The sequence below is a fragment of the Pocillopora verrucosa genome, chromosome 7, assembly GCF_036669915.1.
Source record: "Pocillopora verrucosa isolate sample1 chromosome 7, ASM3666991v2, whole genome shotgun sequence".
Taxonomy (NCBI): domain Eukaryota; kingdom Metazoa; phylum Cnidaria; class Anthozoa; order Scleractinia; family Pocilloporidae; genus Pocillopora; species Pocillopora verrucosa.
Window position 1 is genome coordinate 18,607,126 of NC_089318.1, and position 24,678 is coordinate 18,631,803.

The window sequence follows — 24,678 nt, forward strand, 5'->3', positions numbered from 1 at the left end:
GGTGCACCTTTGTTGGCCTGAGAGTTCCAGTAACAATTTCATATATATATAGAAACTGTAAACTTCTGTGTCGAATGAAGATACTAAAACCAATGAAAAACGAGAGTCTTCTTTTAACTTATACTTTGCTTTTGCGCTATGCGTTTCACCGCTGTTGCGGCTCTTCAGGCATAGCAAAGTGTGTTTATTGACTTGTTACGTCACTGATCTAATTGTAATTACAATAATAATGGCTATTGTAATTCGAAGCGCGCGCGAGCAATTAGCGTAATTTCAAGTCATTAAGAACGGGTTTATATTTCGAAATAAAAAACCTCTCTTTGTTCTTTCTCATGACCTCGGAGGGGCTGAGAATCTTGTAAAACGGAATGATAGTGAACTGAGGGGTCAATCCCGCAGCACATTTATCAATATGCTTCCTGACTCCCAGCATACGTGTGTGTGGGTCTCTAATTTGTTGTTTATGAACTGTCACTCTATTTCAAGACATCACCCGTTTCTCCTATATAATTATGTCCACATCCTGCGCATGTTATTAATTAAATCAAGTTCGTTGAGGTGCAGTTCATCGAGTGTTTTATCCGAAATGTTTCATTCGTGGCGGAGAAAGTGAATTCTTCAGTTACCCTGTTTTAAATAGGGGCATGTTCCGCAACGTTTTGTTTCGCAAATTTTAACTTCCGGATTAGTGTCCTTTTGCTTGAAGAAATAGGAGTTTGTTAGCATCCGTTTTAGGTTTCTGGGTTGTCGCTGACTGTGAATTACGTTAGTCTTGCTCATAATGGATTTTAAGGGGGAAGTTTTGTTTCAACATGGGAAGTGTTTTCCTGACCAGCTGAAATACTTGCGGATTGTTGGGATTGTATGTTGTTGCAGACAAAGGAGGTTACAGACAAAGGAGGTTATTTTCGGTAGCTTGCTTTCTCACCCTTCTTAACTCTTCCGTTGTTTGGGTGGGGGCCTTGTTTACACCGCAATCAATTATCTCAGCTGGATATTGTTTCCTCAACAGGATTTGTTTGAGATCGTGGAGGCGCCGTTTCCTTATGTCCTGGTCCTCAACAATCACATATCCTTCGAGCCAGGTTGTATGGTATGTTATTTTTTATGTGTCTTGGATGGCTGGATGTATATGGGAGGTATTGGAATGAATCCATTGGTTTATAATAAATATCAGTTGTTCGGTGAGTATTGTCTTTTCTTATCATCACATCAAGGAACGGAAGTTCTTTGCAGCTAGTTTCAGCAGTAAGTTGAATGCTGTCATCTAGGCTGTTAAGAATATCATGAAGATCCTCTAATTTATCTTCACCGTAAGGCCAGTTTATGTAACAGTCATCCAAGAATCTTCTCCAGTTTGCGTAAACATAATGGCTTATTTCTTTTCCCTTTTTATTAGAGACCTGGCTGTATAATTCGTTCTCCAAATATCCGAGAACAAGGGTTGCATAACTGGGAGCCATTTTCGTTCCCATCGCAGTACCTTTCTTTTGAAGGAATATTCTATCATCAAAGGTAAAAGTATTATTCGTCAATATTAAAGGATTGAATCGATGATAAATTCTTTGCTGAAACGTGAGTTAAGGCTCTCTGGATGTTTACTGATCCAGTATTCCATGGCCTTTACGCGGAGGTCGTGGTTGATGTTTGTGTACAAGCTCGTCACGTCAAAGGAGACTAATATTGTTCTTTCAGATACTGTCTTTGGTAAATAATTGAGGAAATCGATAGTGTCCCTCAGATAACTTCGGACATGTAAAGTAAACGGCTCGATAAGGATGTCCACATAGTTACTAAGTCTACTCGTTGGACATCTAGGACCAGCTCCTATGGGCCTGAATTTGAGATCTGCTGGCCTAAGAACTCTAATGTATGGTTCCGGACAAATGATCTTGCTTTTATGAATCTTTGGAAGGCCATAGAAACCACTAGTTTTAAAATAAAAGTAGCACAGGTAGTTCACCTCTTTCCCCGTAAGGTTGTGACTGTGATTACTTGCTAACTCCTTTATAAGTTTCATAACGTTTTTGTCCTTGTTAGCGGTAATTTCCTCATATGTTAGAGTGTCATTCAGCATTTTATCGGCGTAGTATGTGCGGTCCATAACTACGACTGCTCCTCCTTTGTCAGCTACGAAGATAAGTATTTCAGAGTCCCCTATGAGTTCCTGTAGGGCATTCTGTTCCTCTTTGGTTAAATTGGAACGTTAAATGTCTTTCACTTATCAATGGGAAGCTACGACAGCGCTGAAACATGTGAACTCGTGGGAAGCTTTCTGCTCTCCCAACTCGAGGATCTTAATATAAACGTAGGACTTTACCGAGACGACGGACTGGCCATCACTAACGCCACACCTAAAGACACAGAGAACATCAAGAAAGAAATATATCGCATCTTTAATAATAACGGTCTACGCATCACCATAGAAGCAAACAAACAAATAATCAACTTCCTAGACGTCACATTTAACCTTAACCGAAGTACTTATCAGCCATTCATAAAGCCGAATACTTTGTATATCGTATACCGCGATACGTTCACCGCGAGAGCAACCACCCGCCAATCACCATAAAGAACATATTCCCGCCGGCATCAACAAACGACTGTCGTCCCTATCATCTGACAAAGCATCCTTTGACCAAGCCGCCCCTCCATACCGGAAAGCACTCGACGAAAGTGGATACCACTACACACTACAGTACGAACCAGCCAAAATAAGCAAACGGAAAAACCGACAACGCAATAACATCCTCTGGTACAACCCTCCCTTTAGCAAGAACACCAGCACCAACATCGGACACGAATTCCTCGCCCTAGTAGACAAGCACTTTCCCAACGATCACTAGCTCAGAAAATCTTCAACCGAAACATCATCAAGATCAGTTACAGCTGCATGAACAACACGAAACAAATAATCGACAACCATAACAAACGCATCCTAACCGCATCTCTACAGACTGATGATATTGCCGCCGCCGCTACCATTAATAATAAGACATGCAACTGCTGACAAAAGAACGCATGCCCGCTCGACGGAAACTGTCTGCAACCATCAGTAATTTACCAAGCCACCGTTACACGCACAGACAACAACACGACAGAAACGTACATCGGACGAGAATGTCTTCAAAACAAGATATAGAAACCACACCGAACTCAGCAAACACATCTGAACCCTCAAAGACAACAACATCGAGCACTTTATTTCCCGGCGCATTCTCTTATCACACTCGCTGTACAACAGCTCAAGTAAAAGATGTATTCTCTGCCTCAAAGAAAAATTTCTAATCATCTGCCGACCCGAACTATCAACACAAAAAACAAACGTAATGAACTCGTGTCTTCCTGCCGTCACAGAAACAAAGCCCTCCTACGCAACAACTAAATTGCTAAATTTCGCGCTGTATAAATTAGATTATATTGTATTTAAGCGATTGTAAAGATTATTTTCATTAAATCCCCTGATGAGTGGGCAACCACGAAACAGGTCTGTAGGGATGAACTTGTAGTTTATTTGTCTTTTCCTCCCACAATATATATATATATATATATATATATATATATGTGTGGGAAATAGTAGCAAATGCTGTTGAAAAAAATCTGTCTGACGAGTGCGTAAGTACGAAACTCAGAGTAACAGGGAATCATGCGTGTTTCATTTAAGTCATTTTGAACTGTATATATATATATTTGGGAAGTTTGTATTTTGATTATTTCGTTGTACGGTGCTTGATACGTAGAAGTAGAATGCACTATATATTGAGGTAGGGAAAAAAACAAATTGACTATACTTTCATCCCTACAAGCCTGAGAAATACATACACCTTTTGTATATATATTTCATGTACATATTCAAATTGCAACGTTTTTGAAAAAGGGTGTGTGTATATATATATATATATATTTATCACATAAACTGCGGTGTTATACAGAGATTTCCGGCTCTGAGAAAAGTCGTAATGACGCACGTTTTCACACGTGTTGACATAGCCAATCAGCTACTGACACGTAACTCGCCTTTGGCGCCACTCGGTCAGTTTGATGAGTGAACGGCATAGCCTTCACGATTCTCAATACAAATTGTTTGTCGGAGCTTTCTCGAATTATGGCGGCTAAAACATTAAAAAATCCGTATTGCTGGCAGACAATGAGGTTCAAACTTTCCTAGAAAGGGAAGAAAACCAATATACTATAAGAAAAAACCGAAAGTTACGTAGTCATTGGCTTTGGTGTTAGCATTTCTCTCGTCTGAGAATGAAAATCGACAACTTGAAGATTTGCCGCCAGCCAATTTTGGCCGTTTACCTGAAAGACTTCATCTGTCGGTAAGGACAAAGTCAATAAATAAGAATTTTGTAAATTGAAAATTACGACCATTGTTGTTTTTGTAATCATGATTCCACGCATTTTTCCATCTTAACAGTCAGCGCCAACGCACTCTACAATTGTTCTTCGAGGATCGTCGATTCATTATTTTCATTCATTAATGAAGTCGGCTTTTCTTCCCAGTAAAGGGCTATTGTATTTATATGATAAACAAAATAATACATGGTTGCTTGTAGATATGGAACTTCTCTTCGAGTGTTTAACTCGATAGTTCACTCGTTCGCTGCGCTCACTCGTGAGCTATCGAGTTAAACACTCGAAGAGAAATTCCATATCTACGCGCGCCCATGTATTATTCTCTCCATGGAGCACTATTAACTTTTGCAGCTGATTCAATAATTATCAATTTCTTCAAGGTTTTCCCACATTTGTCAACTTTTTTATCATATTCATTCCCGATTTTAGAACTGGTATTTATAACATGGCAGAAGAAGCCCTACGATCAACAAGTCCTAAAGCAAATTTCCATCGCCTGGCACGATTACTGATGCGTGGCGGTGTGAATCTTTTGCGTGAGACATTTGACTCCATTCACTCGCCAGCTGACCTCCCTTTGAGACTCGCTCATCCTGCCATGCAGGCACAGCTGAGAGGAGCACGACTTACCCAGCCAGAGATGGTTTGTCTGAACCCATCCCCAGGGGTGTATGGCGAGTCTAACGATTTTGACATCACATTAATCTTCAAGTTATTCAGAACAATTTGCGGCCTGATCCCTCCCGCTGGACCGAGAGGATGGGATGATTTACCAAACGACTCAGACCACACTCTGGTGGCAGATTTAGTGCGAATAAAATATTATCGAAATGAGATTTATCACAATCCCACTATGGAAATATCTGACATCGATTTTATTCCTCTCTGGGAGGAAATTAGTGAGGCTCTGTTAAGAATTGCGACAAATATTAGTCCTGCAAAGAGAGAGGAGTGGGAGAAGTCCATTTATGATCTTCTTCGTAATCCTTTGACGCCAGATGAGGAACGATGCATTAAAGAGCTAGAGACCTGGTATAAGCAAGATATGGATGTTAAAGATGAATTGGTGGATGTTAAAGATGAATTGGTGGATGTTAAAGATGAATTGGTGGATGTTAAAGATGAATTAGTAAAGCTTAGAGAGGAACTGAAGTCTCGACAACCCGCTTTCGTAGGTCAGTAAAAGAGTAACTTTAAGTCTCCATCAGACAAAAATATGGAATCATTATCCTCAGTTCCATTTACTGTTAATCCAATGTTGCCATTTTTCCCGAAGATCCTCATTTAATTACTTTGAACTTGTATATTTGATTTAAAAATTAAATTTACAAAACGCCAATAGTGCTCTTTTTTGAGTTCAAATGTAGGTTAATATATTTTTTCCTATCAGTCATACAGATGAACGTAGCTGAATATCATCAAGCCGCTGGATCCGAAACGACTTTCCTTGCACCCAATCTACTACTACCTCAGATGGAACAAGCAGCGGGAGCTGATGACCCTGAACCAGATAATCCACCAGACATAACTGTTTGGAACGTAATTTTATCATTTAAAGAATCAGTTGATTTATTCTTACGATACTTATGGTATAATCTTCGTCTTCGAGTGCGTAACAACGAGGTAGGGAGCTGGCATATAACAGTTGAATGCAGTTCATTGCAAGTCCTTGAAGGAGTGTGGGAAGATTATCGCAGTGGTCATCTTAATTCAGTTGCCCAGGAAATGCTGATAACACCACAGGTTTTGGCGAAACTTGGTCTCACTGAGCTGAAGCTGAAGACCTTTATTTCCGAGGATCAGTATCAGAAAGGGAAAAAGCTGTTAGAGGCGAGCTCAGGTGATTATTGCGAGCTTGCCAAAATTGAAGTCAAAGCGCTTTTATAGTTATTATTGATTCGTCACCGAAAAGGAATTATGGACGGTGATTTGCAAATTAAGCTCAGTTATGTATTTTTCACTATCTAGAGCAAGCTAAGGGTCTTAATGGTCTTTGATCAGATGCAGCAATTAACGAGTGTAGTGAACTTAAGAAAGTAAACGGAGGTGAAGAATTAGACCCGAAAATTGAATCAACTAAAAAACAGTTCTTACTACATTTCTATTTGATTTGTTTTCCCATTTTCTTAATTTTAATTATCAAAAGGAGCGGAAGACATGAGTGAAATTCAAAGCGCCTTTCAAGCTACAATCACAAAGGCTATTTCCGAGGGATCTATCGAGTCAGGTAACGTAACGATATTTAACATGGTGCCTTGTATCCAGCCACCTCAAAGATGGTTAAACTTTTACGAGGCAGTTTGGGATTTGTATAGCACCGATGCTCAGGCCTCAACAGAGAGGGCAGCTTGAACCCTTCATTGTTCAGGTACTCTCCGCATTATGTTATGCCCTTACATCATCTTCAATAGACATAGCTCTACAAAAATGAGAGCCATGGTTTGCTGAGGAGAATTCCGATCCAACAGAAATCGTTGTCGACGCTTTGGATCGAAGACGCTCCTCTCCGGGAATGAGAAACAAAAGGCTGTGTGGTTGTCTGCCTCGTATGCGGGCTAATTTTGTGTCGCACGACTTGTGGCCAAGAAAACTGTTGCATACACAAAAAGATGACTTTCTAGAATTGAATCGGGTGACAATTTTTCACGATACAGTCAACTCTCTCGAAAGCAGACAACCTTAGGTGTTGAAAAAGTGTCCGTTAGTAGAAATGACCACTTACGAGAATTATTCTCACAAGCAGACACCAAAGAAAAGCTAAAGAAAAATAAAGTGGATGTCTGCTAATGGGAGAGTGTTATATCGGACTCTTGTTTATGTCAAACGAACGGACAGCTTGCTTTCCTAAAAAATAGATGGAGATTTGACAAAACTGATCCCCACTGCTCTGTTGCTCTGTCATATTTTTGTTGATTTGGTAAATATTTCGACCGTTTTGAAGGGTGACCGCTTAATGTGGTGCCGCTTAATACAGGTTCGACCGTAATTTTGTATTTCATTTCGAATTCCCTATTTCCCAAAGGAATAACCAAGAAAAAATTATATAGAATGTTCTGCACTAAATATCGACTCCACTAAAAAGGTTTTTTCTCTTTGTTTCTTCAGAGAGGATTTCAAAACTCGAACAGGAAAATATTAAATTAAGGAGCTTGGTAGAGGCTAATCAAGAGTCCAGGCAAAAAGCACAGCCGATAGACAGTAATTCTGAGCAAAGTAAGTCGAGCAAAGTGCCCTGTTTTAAGCAAACTACTCACAGCAAACACATTCTTTGTATTGACGACATGCAGAGAATAAGTGTTCGCAGGTAAGTCTTTCTAATCAGTAGAGGCCATGCGATCCAACTCAAATTTTGGGAAATAGCTAACCTGAAACAGCGAACACTGCGGAACACAACGGAAGTATGTTTACATCGGCTGAAGATCAAGTGAAGCGCCTAAGGTAAAGATTGTTTAAAACTAATTGCATAGGAGAGTTTGCTGGACTAACTGCATATTGTCAATAGGTCAAAATTTTTTGTCATTCAATTGTTCGAGGGAGCAAGAGAAAAGGCAGCGAAATTTTGTCATAATTAACGTCTGAAAATATTCTTTCTCAGAAATAACGCAACCACATTGTGGTCGGAATGCTGTGGAGCTGCCTCGATCAATTTATTGTCGGACTAAAATTTGGAAATTCCTAGAAAAGGTGTTGCTATTTCCGCTGCATAAGCTGAGATGCTTATAATGTCACGGGCTATATTTCTAGTGCAGTGTTCTAAGGAAGATTTTGCTTTCACCCATTGCTTGGAAATTTGAAGTAATCGAGGCAGGTTTGTGTGTACTGCTAACTAGCAGGCAGTTCAGCAAGTGTGCCATTGTCTCGTGATAATGAGTGATCCACCAAGAGAACAAGTTCTTTTTCTAGGAAAGTCGATATTTTTCTTCCGTATCTTTTAAATATCAGCATCGTAAATGGGCTGAGTTTTGTAAGAAAACGACATGTATTCTTAGTGCAGTGAGATAAAGCTAAGACATAAATTGGGGGGGGGGAAGTCTTTGCTCATGAAATATGTGAAACACTTCAGAGCTGAAGGTTGTTTTTTCTTTTTGGCTCACGTTAACATTAAGATGTTGGGTCTCACGAGGAACTGAAATTTTGACTACGAAGTGAGTTTCTGAACGAATTCACTTTAGAACGTACATATCCTTTGCCGGTACCGTTGAAGGAACTTTAACAAATAGCGGAAAGTTCGTGATCTTAAGACACAAACAAACTTCGGGATGCTGTCAGAATTTAACCTTTTCATCCACGTCAAGTTAAGAATTTTAAGAAAGAACATAAAATACAGAAAACAAAATGATTCAAGAATTCAGTTTACAATTTGGCTCGATTGAGAGGTCATATTATATTTGTAGGCAGTTACTTTTGAGCAGGATATAAACACACATACAACACACAATTCCTCAAATCGCTCTGACGAAGGGCTAAAGCTCGAAACGTCCGCTTTTAAACTCTTTTCAGTGGCCAATTTAACTCAACTCAGTTGACAACACTAAATTACCTTGTTATGCTCTTGAGCTAACTAGTTTCGTTTTGTTAATTCTTGCGACGGTTTTGTTTCTTTGCCATAACAGGAAGGTTTGCCATAAAAGGAAGGTCCTATGGCCAAAGGAGACCTCCACTGACCCACATTTTGAAAAGTATCTTGAAAAGATATCCAGATGGAGGACAAATCTTAAAGGTATGAAGATGATGCTTCTCTTAGCATTGTATCAGATCAGAAAAAACTTGTACAGTAAACCCGGTTTAAAAGAGCAAGATTAATTCTTCGTTTCTATAGATTAACTGAACGAATAGAGGGTAATCCTGGACTGGGAAAACATCAGCAGTAATGGATTGTTCAAAATTATTGAGTACAGTGTGAGGAGGAAGTATGGTCTTCCGCAATAATGATCGATTGGCGAATTTATTAATTCAATAAGAGTAACCGAAACCTTACGTGAATCGCGTCCGAGGGCTACTTATTTCCCTCTGAAAGGAGAATACAACAGTCATATATCTGTTACCGCCTACATTTTTGCATGAGGGTGAAATAATTCATATTTGATGTTCTAAGCAGAGATACATGGAACCCTTTTAAATGCTATTAAATGTTCTTGTTTCGTTTCCCTTTGTTTTGTTTTCCTGAAAAATGACAAGAACTCTCCTTACTGTTGATTCAACAATAATGAGTTGGTGATAATTTCATGAATTAAAAACACAAGCACTCACACATGAGAAACATGTGCTAACGAGTCAACATAAAATAAATGTTGTGGTACATAAATAAAAGATAGTACAAAGATTTTTATTTCCTTCCTGTTAACCTCGTCGTTATTTGAAACCTAGGTCATATTGTCTTTTTTCGTGCAGGAAATTATTCAGAATGCAGATGACGCAGGCGCCACAAAAGTGTCCTTTCTCCTTGATTCACGTCAGGACTTTTACGGAGGGAACTCGCTTGTCGCACCCAGTCTTTCTCAGTTCCAGGGCCCTGCGTTATATGCTCAGAACAATGCTTTGTTCGAGGAAAGTGACTGGGAAAACTTGCAGAAACTAATGGATAGCAATAAGAAGGAGGACCCTTTAAAAGTTGGTAGATTTGGAATTGGCTTCAATTCTGTTTACCATTTGACTGGTAAGTTTCCTTAGGGGTGACAAAAAATCATTGCCAAATAACATCGTAACAGATCATTGAAATTCTCGGACTGCAATGCAAAAAGAAACTTGCTGGGAACAGAAGAGCGGAAGTCCTTGCCGAGAAATTTTATCCCGTTTGTAGAAAAAAAATCATAACAAGTTACGTTCTAAAATCATCCGTTCAACTTAGCAACTGCACATCCTTTAAATGTACGTGTTGAAATAGATTGGGTATCTGCACTTAGTAATTAGACAATTATATTTACTAAACTGGTTACTTCTTATCACATGATTCAGATCTGCCCAGCATCGTGAGTGGAGATTCTATTGTATTTCTTGATCCTCACGAAATACACTTTGGTAGAGGGGAAACGGGACAGCAATTTTCCCTTGAGGATGAACTCCTTGAAAATCACGAAGACCAGTTCAAGCCGTACGAGAATGTCTTAGACTGCAAAATTTCGACTCAATTTTACAATGGAACTTTGTTTCGTTTTCCGCTACGAAGTGCACCATCAGACTTATCCGAAAAGGTTTACAGTAAGGAAAAAGTCGGCAAATTATTTCAAGCCCTCAAAGAGGAAGCACCTGTCATTCTGCTCTTCTTGAAAAATATTGAAGAAATTGCTCTGTTTGAAACTGATGAGAGAGGCATTCAAAGACATGTCTTTACAGTTCGACTGAGTGACAGCTGCCGGCAAGAAGTAAGAGACAAGAAGAGAAATTTTTTTAATTATTTGAGAAGGCTGAGCAACGGGCAAATTGAAAACATAAATCTTTCTTTAGATTTGCATGTCCTCGAAAAGACTGATGGAGGAGGAGAGGTGGAAAATAAATGGCTTGTGTACCACCAGGTTGATGCTCGAAATTCAACTCTCAAAAAATTGTCCCTAGAGTTAGGTCTCCTGCCTTGGGTGGCCTTTGCCACACCAGTGAATGCAGTCACACTTCAAGCTCTCTCATCAAGACCTGGAAGAATCTTCTGCTTCTTACCACTTCCACCAGACGCTGACTCCAAGACCGGTTTGCCAGTTCACGTGCATGGCTACTTTGGCCTCACAGATAATCGGCGTGGTCTTAAATGGCCAGGCCTTGACTGTCAGGATGATCCAACCGCAGAATGGAATGTGTCACTAGTGCAGCATGTTGCGAGTGAGGCCTACGCCAACGTGTTGCTCCTTGTTAGAGATTCATGTGACTCTTCAGCTGGCGCAGATTTGGTGTACAAGTCCTGGCCAAACATTCAGAAAGTTGAGATACACTGGCAGTGTATGCTAAAGCACATGTTTTCGATTTTATTAAAAGAAAACATCTTCTGGACCCCTGCACATCATGGTCAGTGGAAAAACCTCGGTGACGCTTACTTGGACAGAATGACAACCCAATTTCAGAATACATCCGATGAAACAAGACGCACAGTTCTAGACACATTGACGCAAGCAAATGAGGCCGTTGTAATCGTCCCGAGCCACGTCAGGATTGCGATTGATAAATACACGTCAGTTTTTACGAAGAGCATCACTCCCGCATTCTTGAGAGCTTTGCTGAAAAAGAAGGAAAAGGGAGTTTGGAAGATAACCAATGTACCGAAGGAGAAGAAGCTTTTACTACTCGAATTTGCTCTCGCGGACAAGAACCTTAGCGACATGCGAGGAGTTCCCCTTTTGCCCCTCGCAAATGGAAGTTTTGTTGATTTCCGCTCAATCCAATACAACCGAGAACCAGCCGCTGCTGTGTACGTTTCGTCAACAAACATTCCCCGTTCTATTTTCCACAACATGGACAGTAAGTTCCTCGACGACAACGTTAAAACTCCTGCCATTACATATTTGTCGAAGGTTGCTACTGATGCCGAAAGTCCCAACACAATCCAACCCGTGCAACTCGTCAAATTGAATCAAGCCAAGACTCTCAAGCTCCTGCGAGAGATGCTTCCATCGGAATGGTATAGAGGAAATCATCCAGTACCTTGGTACCCCGGCAGAAATGGGCATCCGCCAGAGCGCTGGTTGGAGTCAGTTTGGAAGTGGATTCAGAGAATGTTCTCTGATCTCTCCTTGCTCGAAAACCTCCCGCTCATTCCGCACACATGTGCTGGAAACCGAAGCATAGTGAAGCTGAGTTCGTCAAGCGTCGTCATCAGAAAACATTACCAGAGTGTTTATTTACCACCGCTTATTGTGTCTTTGCTTGGAAAAACTGGCTGCATTGTTCTAGAAAATCTTCCATCGTACATTCATCACAACACCCTGCATAGATACGTCGCCTCACCTAATCCTAATGGCGTCCTAAAGGTCTTGTCTACGTTGGATCAAAGTAGATGCGTATCAATGATTACCCATTGTTCTTCTGATGAGAAGCGAGCGCTACGAAGTTTCCTCTCTTTCGCGTCCTCAAGTGTCGATCAAAGAAACCTCCTGTATAACCTTCCTATTTTTGATGCAGCAGATGGATACTCCTTCATTGCTCTAATAAATGGATTTCAAGTTCATGGTGTGTTACCCTATGACTTCAAACTTCCTCAATCCTTGCCAATACCAAGAGCGTCCTCGGTCATTACCTTGAGAGATAGCGAATCTCATACCCTAATTCACAGACTTGGAATCTCACCGATGACAAAAACAACCTTCCTAAGAAACATTGTTTTTAGTGGCATACAGAGCAATTTCTATAATCACCAACAAATCTCTACGCTGATGTGCTGGGTACTTAGCCAGTATTCCCTTTTTTGCGGGGAAGACAGCTCATTTCATGCATCTCTTCAACAACTGCCCTTTGTACTCACCAGGAGTAATAAGTTAGTTACTCCATGTTGCGTTCTAGATCCACAACAACCCATTTTGGAGCAACTGTTTGAGAGCGAAAACGAAAAGTTTCCAAATGAAAGTTTCATAAAAGATGAAATCCTTCTACGTCTTCGGCAACTTGGAATGAGGAGTACTCCAAATAAAGAGGACATTCTACATGTTGCTAAAACAGTAGATAAGATTCAAAGCGATGTGGGATCCCGTAAAGCATCAGCCCTGTTAGAGTTTCTCGACGAAAACCCACCTGACAAATTCTTGAGCCAAGCTCTGATGAACGAGAGGTGGGTCCCAAGAAAGCAGAGTCGTCCTTCTTCCTATCCTCGTGCGATGCCTTGGTTTTCAGGAAAAAAGCATTTCTACACACCATCTGAAACGTTCAGCCAATCGAAAGCTACTCTTGTAGGAGCTTCAGCGCCAATAGTCTCCAAATCTTGTTCCAAAGCATTAGAGGCTGTATTTGGTTGGAACAAATCACCACCTGTCCACCACCTTCTAAACCAGTTACGTTCTGCTTGTTTGGTACGATTAAATAACATGAACGGGAGTGCTCTGTATCATTTTCAAGTGATGGTAAAACAGATCTACGAAGAAGCATCCAGCAATGCTAGCTTCATCTACGCTGTAAGTCAGGATAACAGCTTCCCTCAGTGGATTTGGCATGGGTGTGGATTTTCATCGCCGTCTAGAATAGCATTTACATCTTGCTGTAGAATCGACTTGAAGCCTTACCTTTACATAGTTCCACAAGAATTTCAATTCCTTAACTCATTCTTCCAGCGATGTGGTGTTCGTGAAAAATTTCAAGATTCCGATTTGTTGCGTGTTCTGAAAATGATAAAAGACAAACATGACACCAGCAGTGACTATCTAGAAGATGTGGCAGATGATCGAAAGCTGTCACATGAGATTCTCCACTGGATAGTTAGAGATGGAAAGAAACTCAATCCAGAACTTCGAGAAAGTCTCCTGGTGCCGATTCACACGTGGAATAATACCTTGAAGTTGGTTCCATGTTCGGAGTGCACTTTTTGTGACGCGGAGTGGCTTAGAAGAGGAGGGACAGAACTTCTTATCACAAGCGAATTTCCGATGATCCACGAGGCTATATCTTCCAAAACCGCTGCTCTGCTTGGTGTTCCACCAATCAGCACCCGTGTCACTTGTGCAGAGGCTCTAGGTATTGAGCAAACAGGTCCCCACGAACCAATCACCACGAGGCTGAAGAATATTCTGAACGAGTACAAAGAAGGGGTTGGTGTTTTCAAGGAATTAGTGCAGAATGCAGATGATGCTGGTGCAACAGAAGTTCAGTTCGTTCTTGACTGGCGCAATCACCCAAACCTGAGGCTTTTGTCACCGGGAATGGTAGAATGCCAAGGTCCCGCCCTGTTGGCATACAACAATGCAACCTTTACAGATGGTGATCTGAAGAATATATCGAGACTGGCAGGTGCCACGAAAAAGGAAGATCTTGAGAAGATTGGTCGCTTTGGTCTTGGTTTCAGTTCCGTTTACCACTTTACTGATGTTCCATGTTTCATTACCAGAAGTTATGCTGTCTTTTTTGATCCAGAAACAACACATCTTGGCCACCACATAAAGAATGCTTCGAAGCCTGGAATAAAGATAGATCTGGCGGTAAATAAGGACATTTTAACTTGTTTCCCTGACCAGTTTGCACCCTTCAATGGGCTTTTTGGTTGTGACACTGCTCCACTCAGCGATTATGACAAGTTCTACTTTGAAGGGACTCTCTTCAGATTTGCATTCCGAACTAAGCGTGGCGAAATCAGCGATAAGATCTACAATAAGAAGGAAATACGGTCCCTCATGTTTTCTTTCCGAGAATCAACGCCGACCCTTCTTCTGTTTTCACAGAATGTTAGAAAGGTGTCCTTCCTTGAAGTGGATGAAAATGCGACTGATTTTAAAGATTCGCGACTCCTCTTTGAGATCTGGAGAAAAAGTCAGACAGAATGTATACCAGTCAAGAATTCTGTAAGGGAAGGTACCTTTCTAAAGTCATGCGCAGCATGGACAAGACAGTCCACTAATCAGTCCAACCCTTCTGCGAGCTATCCATCTCCCAAACTAACGGAGCTCGTATCTGTGAGTTCCACCATCTCTCGTAAGAATGGAGAGAGGTTTCAAGAAACCCAGTCTTGGCTTGTGACCTCTTGTCTTGGTACTGAAAATTCTTTTCGGCTTGCAACAAGCGAGGAGGGTAAGAAGCAGGGACTCTTATCTGCCTCAGGAGTGGCAGCAAAAATTTGCACCCAGGGCGACGGCTTCGAAAAAGTGGAGGCAGTGCCTGGAGAAATGTTTTGTTTCCTTCCCCTTAATATTCTAACAGGGCTTCCAGTACATGCTAATGGCTACTTTGCAGTCACATCAAACCGCCGAGGAATCTGGGAAGGTACTACAGCTGATGTTGGCCGTCAACCTTTAGAAGTGCGGTGGAACCAAAGCCTCATGGAGGATGCATTGACTGAGGCCTATATTCAGCTCTTTGGAAGTATGATTGTTATGCAAATACTAGGAAAAATCCCGTTGTATGATGTTTTCACGCTCTGGCCAAATCCAGACAAACTTCAATCATCCGCGTGGAAACCACTCATCAAGAGCTTTTATCGAAGAATCGCAAGTTATGACTTACCCTTAGTGCGCACAGGAGGGAAATGGCTCCCAGTGACTGAATGCATTTACCAAGACCTCAAGTTACGGGAACTTCCGAATAGTGAGATCGTCCTTGAAAAGTTTGATTACAAAATAGTGCAACTTCCAGACTTTGCCAAGAAAGGATTTCAACAAGCTGGATGTATGGAAGTTATCGACCAACGTACGATGACACAAGAAAAGTTTCTCCAAGACGTCTTTTTCCCGAATATCACGGCAATACCCGAAGAGCTTCGGGATCCCATTGTGTGCCACCTCATGGATGAATGCCTTCGACGACATGCCAGCAATCGGTCCAATCAGCTTCTCGATCTATACGAATATTTGCTTTCAAATAATCGTTGTATTCCTTGTGGGCCAGATACAGGGCATTTGGCTTTTCCCAAGGAGCTGATATCCCCAAAAGGTGCCGCTGCGACTCTGTTCTCAGCAGAAGATAGGAGATTCCCAGTTGGGTCATGTTATCAAACTAAGGAACGTCTTCTCATGCTTCAGGACCTGGGAATGTTATCAGATATTCTTGACTGGGAAACCCTGATTGAGCGAGCATACTCTGTGTCAGTGCTCTGTAGAAGAGCCGAACAAGACGCTAGGAAGAGATTTGCCCTTCTCATCAAGTATATAAATGTTCACCTTGAGAAAATGGACCCCCCTTCAGAATTGAATAGAGAGGAGTTAATGGAAATCAGTATGTTTCCTACTCTTGCAAAGCCAGCAAATTATGTTATGCCATGGAAAGGTACTGCCGATTGGAACAGTGTTTTCCTTCCAGCGAAAGAAATGTACGGCGACAGGTATAAGTTTATCGCAGGGTCCTCACGGCCAATCCTTGATGAAAGTGAGAGTGGCTGCAGTAGGTTAAACAAGAAAACACGGCATCTTTTTGGCTTCAACTCCCGTAAACCATCGGCCCATGAGGTTCTTAGCCAGTTGGAGCATGCAGTTCAAGCAATAGTCCAGTCGCCCCATGCGATCCAAAGTTTGGAACAAATCTTCCATTGCATATACGATTATTTACAAGAACTTGTTCAGAAACCAGATGGCGAGCGAATTGTACATGCATTACAAGAAAAGAGATGGATACTGGTTCAAGGAAAGTGTCTGTCAGCCTCTCGGCTGGCTTTCGCGTGGAAAGGATTTGGTGAGCCTTACCTGAATGAAGTGCCACAGAATCTTGCGACGAAGTATCGTAGGTTATTTCAAGCGACAGGAATCAAAGAGCACTTTTCCACGGAAGACGTCATTTGTGCACTTTACGAGCTCGATGAGGAGAAACAAGGAGAACTTTTGTCTACGAAAGAGTTTAAAGTTTCAAAATCTTTGATCGAGGAAATATCGGAAGCCTCAACGGAATCCTTGGAAACGGAAAGAGGGAAGATTCCTCTGCCCAATCAGAATCTATTTTTACAACCAGCTGAGAAATTAGCCATTAATGATGCGCCATGGGTGGCTGCTAGAAGTGGTATCGACTATGTTCACAAGGACCTGCCAATTGACCTTGCACACAGGCTTGGAGCAATTGATATTCGAACAAAGAAACTATCCAAAATATCTCGTCCAATCGGACGTAAGTTTGGACAGCGAGAGGAGCTTACTGACCGTTTAAAGGGAATTTTGAAAGCATATCCATGCGATGTTGGAGTCCTAAAGGAGCTTGTTCAGAACGCTGATGATGCAGGGGCCACTGAGATACACTTCATTGTTGACCCTCGTAACCATCCTACGGACCAGCTGTTAAGTAAGAACTGGAAGGAACTGCAAGGTCCTGCCCTGTGTGTTTACAACAACCGACCATTTTCTGAAGAGGATTTCGAGGGGATACAAATGCTTGGAATTGGAAGCAAAACAGACGATCCTACAAAAACAGGTCAGTACGGAATTGGATTTAATGCCGTCTACCACCTAACAGACTGCCCAAGCTTTATCACAAATGGAGACACGCTTTGCATTCTCGACCCCCATTGCCGTTATGCTCCTGAAGCGACTAAGGAGAATCCAGGACGTATAATTGGACCAATTGGTGCGGAGGAACGATCCGACTTCCGTGATGTATTTCCTTGCTATCTGGAAAACCTGTTTGACTTGACATCGGCAACTATGTTCCGCCTTCCTCTCAGAACACAAAACACGTCGTCAATTTCTCAAAGGCGGGTTTCCTACACGGAAATGATGACATTTATGAACCTGTTGGCGTATGAAGCTAAAGAAATAATTTTGTTTCTGAACCACGTGAAGACCATAACTCTGTCTGAAATCAAAGGGGACCAGCTAACAGAAATTTACTCGGTTACGGCACAGCTGACACCACACGATGAAGCAGAACGCGCGAGGCTTACAAATCATATAAAGATATCTAAGACTCTGGAGACGAATCAAATTGAATGGCTCGGCATTACATATTCTCTAATTGTTCAGGAACATGGATTACGACAGGAAAAATGGCTTATTCATCAGTGTATTGGTCTCCAGAGAAGTACGAGTGAAGAAGTTCCTAACGGTAAAAGCTTTGGTCTCCTACCTCGCGGAGGAATAGCAGCAAAGGTTTCAGAGAAGTCAGAAAGCTCAAAGTTCCATTTCAACAAAAGAAGTGAACCAAGGCACAAGGCCTTCTGCTTTTTGCCATTGCCAGTTAACACAGGGCTCCCAGTTCATGTGAATGGTCATTTCTATTTAGATTCTGCACGCCGAAATTTGTGGCGTGATGAAAAGGAAGAAGGATTCGGAAGCCAATGGAACCACTTCATCAAAACCAAGATTTTGTCCCAGGCGTACATCTCACTGATGTTAGTGGCGCGAGGACATTTGCCAGGGTCGAAAGAAGAAGATGCTGCTTGCTTCCCCAGGGCACACAATCTTCACGAAGGAATGCGATGGTATCATAATCTCTTTCCAAATTTCAAATCTGTAGAAAGCCAGTGGAAAATTCTGGCAGAGGCAGTATTCAAAATGATTTGCGTTGTGGATGCTTATTTGCTTCCCTTGACCAAAAAGACCGCTGAGAAAACTATGGAGGCCTCTCAAGCTCCTCAAGCTGCTGCAGTTGTCCAGGAAGTATTTCGGTGCTGTTGGCTTCCTCCCTCACAAGGCTTTTTTAACAATTTGAATTTATCTAGTGAAACCGAAAGCGATCTATGGAAGATACTTTTGAGAGTGGGTTTCAAGCTTCTTTATTCCTCGGTGACACTCTTTAGGGACTTTAAAGAGGCAGGCACAAATGTGAGAGAGATCACACCCGAATTCGTCATTGACTTTCTCAAGGAGAACCCGCGTAGCATCGGTACGTTACCATATCCTGTTGGAGAGACAACGCTTGGCTCTGTGAGGGGTGTTCTCCTTCTCTTAAGCTACTGCATGAAAGCAAAAAAATTTCCAACAGAAATGTTTGGTTTGCCTTTATTGCTGACTGAAGACAACATTCTTAGGAGATTTAAGACAGATGGCCAAGTGTTTTTGAGCCTGTTTGCCGATTTGGTACCAACTCAGCGTTTTCGATTCATCCAACACACGTTAGCCACAGCTTTACTTCATCACTTCAAGAAAGATATTTTCGCCTCCGATCAAAGTGTTCTCAGGGAATTTGACATCAGTGCACTAGCATTGCTTCTACCGAGTATGGCAAATCCTGGCTGGTTTGAAACAAACACTCTAATAACATGGAATGTGAATGAACAACCGTCTGAAAGCTGGATGCGACGGTTATGGGAGTTCTTACACAAAACCTATATGAGGAATCCGAAAGCCTTTTCTCTAGACCCCTTACAAAATTGGCCCATCCTTCCAACTAAGTCAGGGAAGTTAGCACCAGTTTCTAAAGGAAAGGTAATTCTTGACCTCACCCGTTCAGATTCGTGGTCACCTGGCCAGGAGCATGTTACTACTTTGTTAAGGAAATTGAAATGTCCAGAAGTTAATGTCAATCTCATCAGCGATGACGGAAGGTGGGATGTATCGGACATACTGAAGTCTCGCGTCTCCTACCCCAACTCACCGCAAGATGTACTGAAAGTACTGGATCACCTGATGAAGGATTACGACATTTCCAATTTTCTATCCGAGAACGACAAGATCTGCATGTTGCAATTCTTTCAAGACGATTTAACAACTTTAAAGCAAGACCGAACCTGTATTTTTATCGTGAAAAGCCTACCGTTTTTCAAGACCTTCCATGGAGAATTTGTCAGCCTTGAAAATTTTAAATCAGTTTACGAAATCCCAGTGGGTATACCAACTGATGAGTCGAATATCTGGATGAGAGGAAATAACTGTGTATTTTTAGCGCCCGAACCCAGGTTGACCCGCCTGTACAAGGATCTTCTAGGTGTCGGTGATAAAACACATACAGATTGTTATATCAACTTCATTTTCTCAAAGTTTCCCTTTCTCCAACCCAAAACTCGAATGCTTCACCTGGACTACATTAGACAATGTTTACTGGCTCCGTACTGCAACGAAGAGCAACAAGCAACAATTCTCAAATCTCTTAGCACCTTGGCATTTATTCCAGACGCCAATGGCACGTTACAAACTGCGTCCTATTTTCATGATCCAGGCGTACAAGTCTTCGTGGAAATGTTGCCACGTGAAGCAAAGCCACCAGAGCCGTTTAATAATATAACGTGGCTGGAGCTCCTTCGCAAAATCGGCTTAAAGCAGAAAGTCAGCAAAGCGGAATTCCAAACCTTTGCCAATCAACTGGCTTCTCAAGCGGTACAGACGAGCAATTCAGATTATCCTTCATTGGAAACGAAGTCAAAGACACTTGTTAAGCACCTCTTAAGAGACGACACTCTGCACGATGCAAAGTTCCTTGTGGACCTCTCCACCATAAAGTTTGTAGCCTGTCGAAAGGCGAGTGACGACTTAAGTCTCCTTTGCCGGCAGTATTTGGTATCTAATCGAGATCAAACTCCTCCATTTAACCATTTCAAGCATTCAATTCCATACAAGCACGAGGCACTTGCATGGACTACTGCATCTCTTCTCTATGAGTGGGCTATTCCAAACCCCCAAAAACCAGTGCTTAAAAACCTTCAAGTTTTCATGAAGCCCTCACTGGAACAAGTCATCAGTCATGTTAGAAACCTTTCACAGACTCTTTCAAAGTGTGCAGATCGAGAACAACCAGAACCCAAACGGCAACGTATAAGCCAAATCATGACAGAAGTTTATAAATTTCTTACAGATACTAGCGCTTGTAGCGGTACCGATTCTAATGAGTCTTGTTCAGTCAATTGTGATACAATTTGCGAACAGCTCTCCGATATTCCTTGCGTTCTTGTAGAAGGTGGACGTGTCTTCGTCCGCGGCAACCAGCTGGCATTTCACCTTGAAGAAGAACAGCCGCCGTACCTGTACAGAGTTCCCCGAGAATATGGAAGCTTTGAACACTTGCTCAAGCGACTTGGAGCTATGGAGAAAGCAACACCAGCGCAGTTTGTTCAAGTTTTAACAGATCTCAGAGAATCTTGTGGAGACAAACAGATGCACCCCAATGAATTAAAAGATGCGAAACGGGCTGTGTTTGGCCTATTTACTACTTTGCACGCCATGATCGACCGAAAAGAAGATAGCAGTGGAAACAACCCATTAGCTGAAGTCCACACCTTGTATCTTCCAAACAGCAAAGAACAGCTGAGGCGATCTACAGACTTGGTCCTATTTGATTGTCCTCAGTTCAGAAGTCGTCTGTCAGATTCTATTTTCGAGTTTCTTGATGATCTAAAGAAATGCCAATTAACGATGGAAAACCCCAGTAGGCTAATTGACCTTTTGCCAGACCACTTGAAAACAAAGTCCTTGGCATCCTTGGTGAGGGAAGAACTCAAGGCCGAATGCAGAGAAAAGAAATGCCAAGCTGACGTGGAAGGGAAATGTGAGGCCACAGATCGCATTCGTCACATATTGTATTCGCCAAATCTCATAAGTGGAATTCTACGAATACTGAAGTCCCAGTACGAGAAAGCCAAATTGACAAAAGAGGTCTGCGACAAAGTTCACAGTTTTCAAAAAGCACTAACCATCAGTTGCATGGAAACCTTATCCACGGAGTTAATCGATAATGAGTCCAACACAGTAATTCCCAAAAGTCAAAGACGAACTTACTCTGGTTGCTTCGTGGGGCAGGACAATGGTAAAAAGCATATCTTCATCGAACATGGTGCAGAGTCTGGTAATACGAGGAGACAGATATGCTGGGAAATCTACCGCCTGACCGGCTGCCTCCTCAATGAACAGAACGTATTATACTTGGCTGCTATCCTTGAGTGTACGTCCCCGGCTGATATTTCCATCACACTGGATAATGCTGGAGTCTCGGATGATGGAGAAGCAGCCGAAACACCAAGGTTGGAAGCGAGCCTTGGTTCTGAGGTCCCTGAAGAGTTCCACGAGCTTCTAGACCAGTATAATGGCTTCTATTTTCGCCCAGAAGAGTTTGTTGCATTTGAGAGAGAAGATTCGACCGAAGAGGAACCGAAGTTCATTTATGCAAAAATTGTCCGCCAAATTAAAAAGTCTTATTCTGCTGAAGGAGAAGGAGAGAGTGACCTGCTTAGTAGGTATCTAATAGACATCGGCCAAGAAAGGAAAGAGGTCGACGTACTGGATTTGTATAAGTTTAGAAGACCGCAGAAGAGCGGGGAAGAGGAAGAAAACGAGGAAGAGTCTATTTCAGAGTCGATGGAGGTTGTGCCTTATGAAGGAGAGAGTGGCGAAAGTACTGGACAAGCAGGGGCAGAGTCATCGAGGCCCGCCCATGGAGCAAGTGAGTCACCCAAGCCTACGACATTAGAGAACGCTCTGAGAGAGGTGGAAAAAGCTCTTGCCGAAATTTGGAAGCTTCCAGAAGATAAAAGAAAGAAAGCAATAAGGCGACTATACCTGCGATGGCATCCGGACAAGAACATGGTCATGCAAGACATCGCGAATGAGGTCACGAAATTTATACAAAACGAGGTCGAAAGGTTATCAACAGGAAATTCGTCAAGCCGCAATGAAGGGTATCCAAGGCCACCGCCACCAGATTTCTCGGACTCCTTCAGGCGGTGGAATGAAAGAGCTCGACGACAGCGCTCAAGTTACGACAACTACCGCCGCTACAACCAACGATTTACAGGTTTCCCATCGCACTCGAGAGGGACCTACATGGCACCTAATCCACGCGTAGCGAAGGTGTGGATTCGTCAAAGCAAAGAAGACCTGCGGTCCGTAAAACTTCTCTTGACCGCCCGAGATCCACCTTACTACCTGGTCTGCTTCCAGTGCCATCAAATCGCGGAGAAATCTCTCAAAGCAGCTCTTTACGCTCTATCAGGAGTCGCGGACAGGCAACTGATATCTCACGACTTGATACTATTGGCAAATGATCTTTCACGGCTTCCTAGAGCCCCAGATGTGACACCGCAAGTAGCCAGGCTGTCTGACTATTACTTGGGCACTCGATATCCTAACAAGCACATCCCACCTAAAGTGCCTGCTGAGGTGTTCCAAGATGCTCAGCAAGCACAGGAAGCGTTCAGACTGGCCACAGAAGTTTTGGAAGTACTAGAACAGTTTGTTGGACCATAATCACTGTTGATTACTCACATTTAGTCTCTGTGACTGTATAACCCTCCAGATACTGTTCAAATTAACTGCTTTACTTTACGCATCAGACTCTTAGAAAAATACTTAGAAAAATTTAAGCTAGCTAAATGGAAGGATACTACTAGCACTTCTTTGTCTCATCGTGCGACGTTAAATTTTGGTGGAAGTGGACTAATGTTGCTTATATGAGTCAAATATTCACCTGAAGAGAAATTGGCGTTTTATAGATAAAATTAGTCTTATCGCTAACTTTGTAGCATCCTAGCTGTTTTGTATTTCAAATTTTTTTACCAGTTATATTTTACTGCAGTGACAAGGCTCCCTTCATAAAGGGGTTCATAGGATAACGAACAGTCAGTTTATATAAATTTGTGAGTGTTTTTTACATTTCTCGCTAGTCATCCTTCGTTTGATTTTGAGTGGTGGTGTTGCTTATAAAACGTCATGCACTGCCAACTTGAAGTTGTGTTTCTGTAAAACGAACAGATACAAAATGACCTCATAAGGTGACCTAGACCTTTGAAAGAGTTCCTAATATTTTTTAGTTTGCCGAAGTGGTTGGAACAAAGTCGTATGTTTTTGTCGTGGCAAAGAACCATAAGGTATCGTTACATTAATTTTTTTCTCGTCGTGGGAAAATCTTTACAAGTCTATATTTACTAGAGTTATATTAACGTTGAACTATCAAGAGCCTAAAAAGTGATTCTTTGTCGTTTAGAGTAATTTATAGAACTTTACAAAATTCTTATAGACCATTAAATAGAGAGAAATAGTAAATCGAGCATTAAGATTTGTTCGCTTGAAAAACTATCTCTAAGTATTCTACTAAGTTATGAGTAGTGTTTCCTCGCCTCATCATAAACTGGTGAATATTGAGAGAATTATTTTATAAGCTTCGTTCTTTGGGAATTGGATAGAGGGGAGGGGCTCATTTAGGTTGAAGCCTAGGTTGTGTCTCTAAACGCGAATAAACTTCGCAGTCGTCCGATTTTGTTAATCACTCGTATGATTACAGACTGAATTGGACTCCACTCGGTCCTATTACCATTAAAAATAATTTTTTAAGTATTACTTGTTGTTTATCTTTGTTGAATCACAGCAAACTTCTGGTAGGCTCATAACAACCTTGCTATCACTGTTAATGGCACGATAGGATGTGTAGCCTCTAAGACAATAACTGTCATTAGACACTCGCTCGCTGCCTCGTGTTCGTCTTGGGCTTCCAAAACCACGCCTAAAAGATGCCTGAAATGAAATGACACAGTAAGCAGACAGACACATCGTACGTAATAATACAATATCAAGCTCACAAGTGATGAGAATAGCGATAAATATCAATAAGGGGGTTGTTAATAGATCCGATACCATATTCTGCGAACTTACACCATAAGAATTGTATGGCAGACAGTAAGGAGAATTACCAATGAGATCTCTTTGTATATAAAATGGCACAATGCAACACGGGACACGAAACAAAATAAGAGAATCACGAAAGCGTTACATAACATAACGCAACATGTCGTTGGTCAGGAATATCTGGCACTGAACAAGATCACATGACCTGTATATTATTCAGCCATATTAAAATGAA

At 41.8% G+C, this 24,678-nt stretch overlaps 1 protein-coding gene across 3 annotated transcripts in view; it reads left to right on the forward strand.

The window, feature by feature from the left end:
- LOC131790223 (sacsin) overlaps positions 1-24,136 on the forward strand; it is a 40,134-nt gene extending 15,998 nt beyond the window's left edge. For 2 of the 3 annotated variants that reach the window (XM_066169528.1, XM_066169527.1), the window contains exons 3-11: positions 1,013-1,093; positions 1,400-1,515; positions 4,792-5,537; positions 5,753-6,202; positions 6,509-6,589; positions 7,468-7,575; positions 8,976-9,082; positions 9,754-10,018; positions 10,318-24,136. In XM_066169528.1, coding sequence (XP_066025625.1) covers positions 1,091-1,093; positions 1,400-1,515; positions 4,792-5,537; positions 5,753-6,202; positions 6,509-6,589; positions 7,468-7,575; positions 8,976-9,082; positions 9,754-10,018; positions 10,318-23,069 — 14,628 coding nt within the window. In that variant the 5' untranslated portion in view covers positions 1,013-1,090 and the 3' untranslated portion in view covers positions 23,070-24,136. Of the gene's footprint in view, positions 1-1,012; positions 1,094-1,399; positions 1,516-3,975; positions 4,326-4,791; positions 5,538-5,752; positions 6,203-6,508; positions 6,590-7,467; positions 7,576-8,975; positions 9,083-9,753; positions 10,019-10,317 lie in introns of those variants that run through there. The other variant, XM_066169529.1, reaches the window with a different exon arrangement.
- Positions 24,137-24,678: the final 542 nt, after the last annotated feature.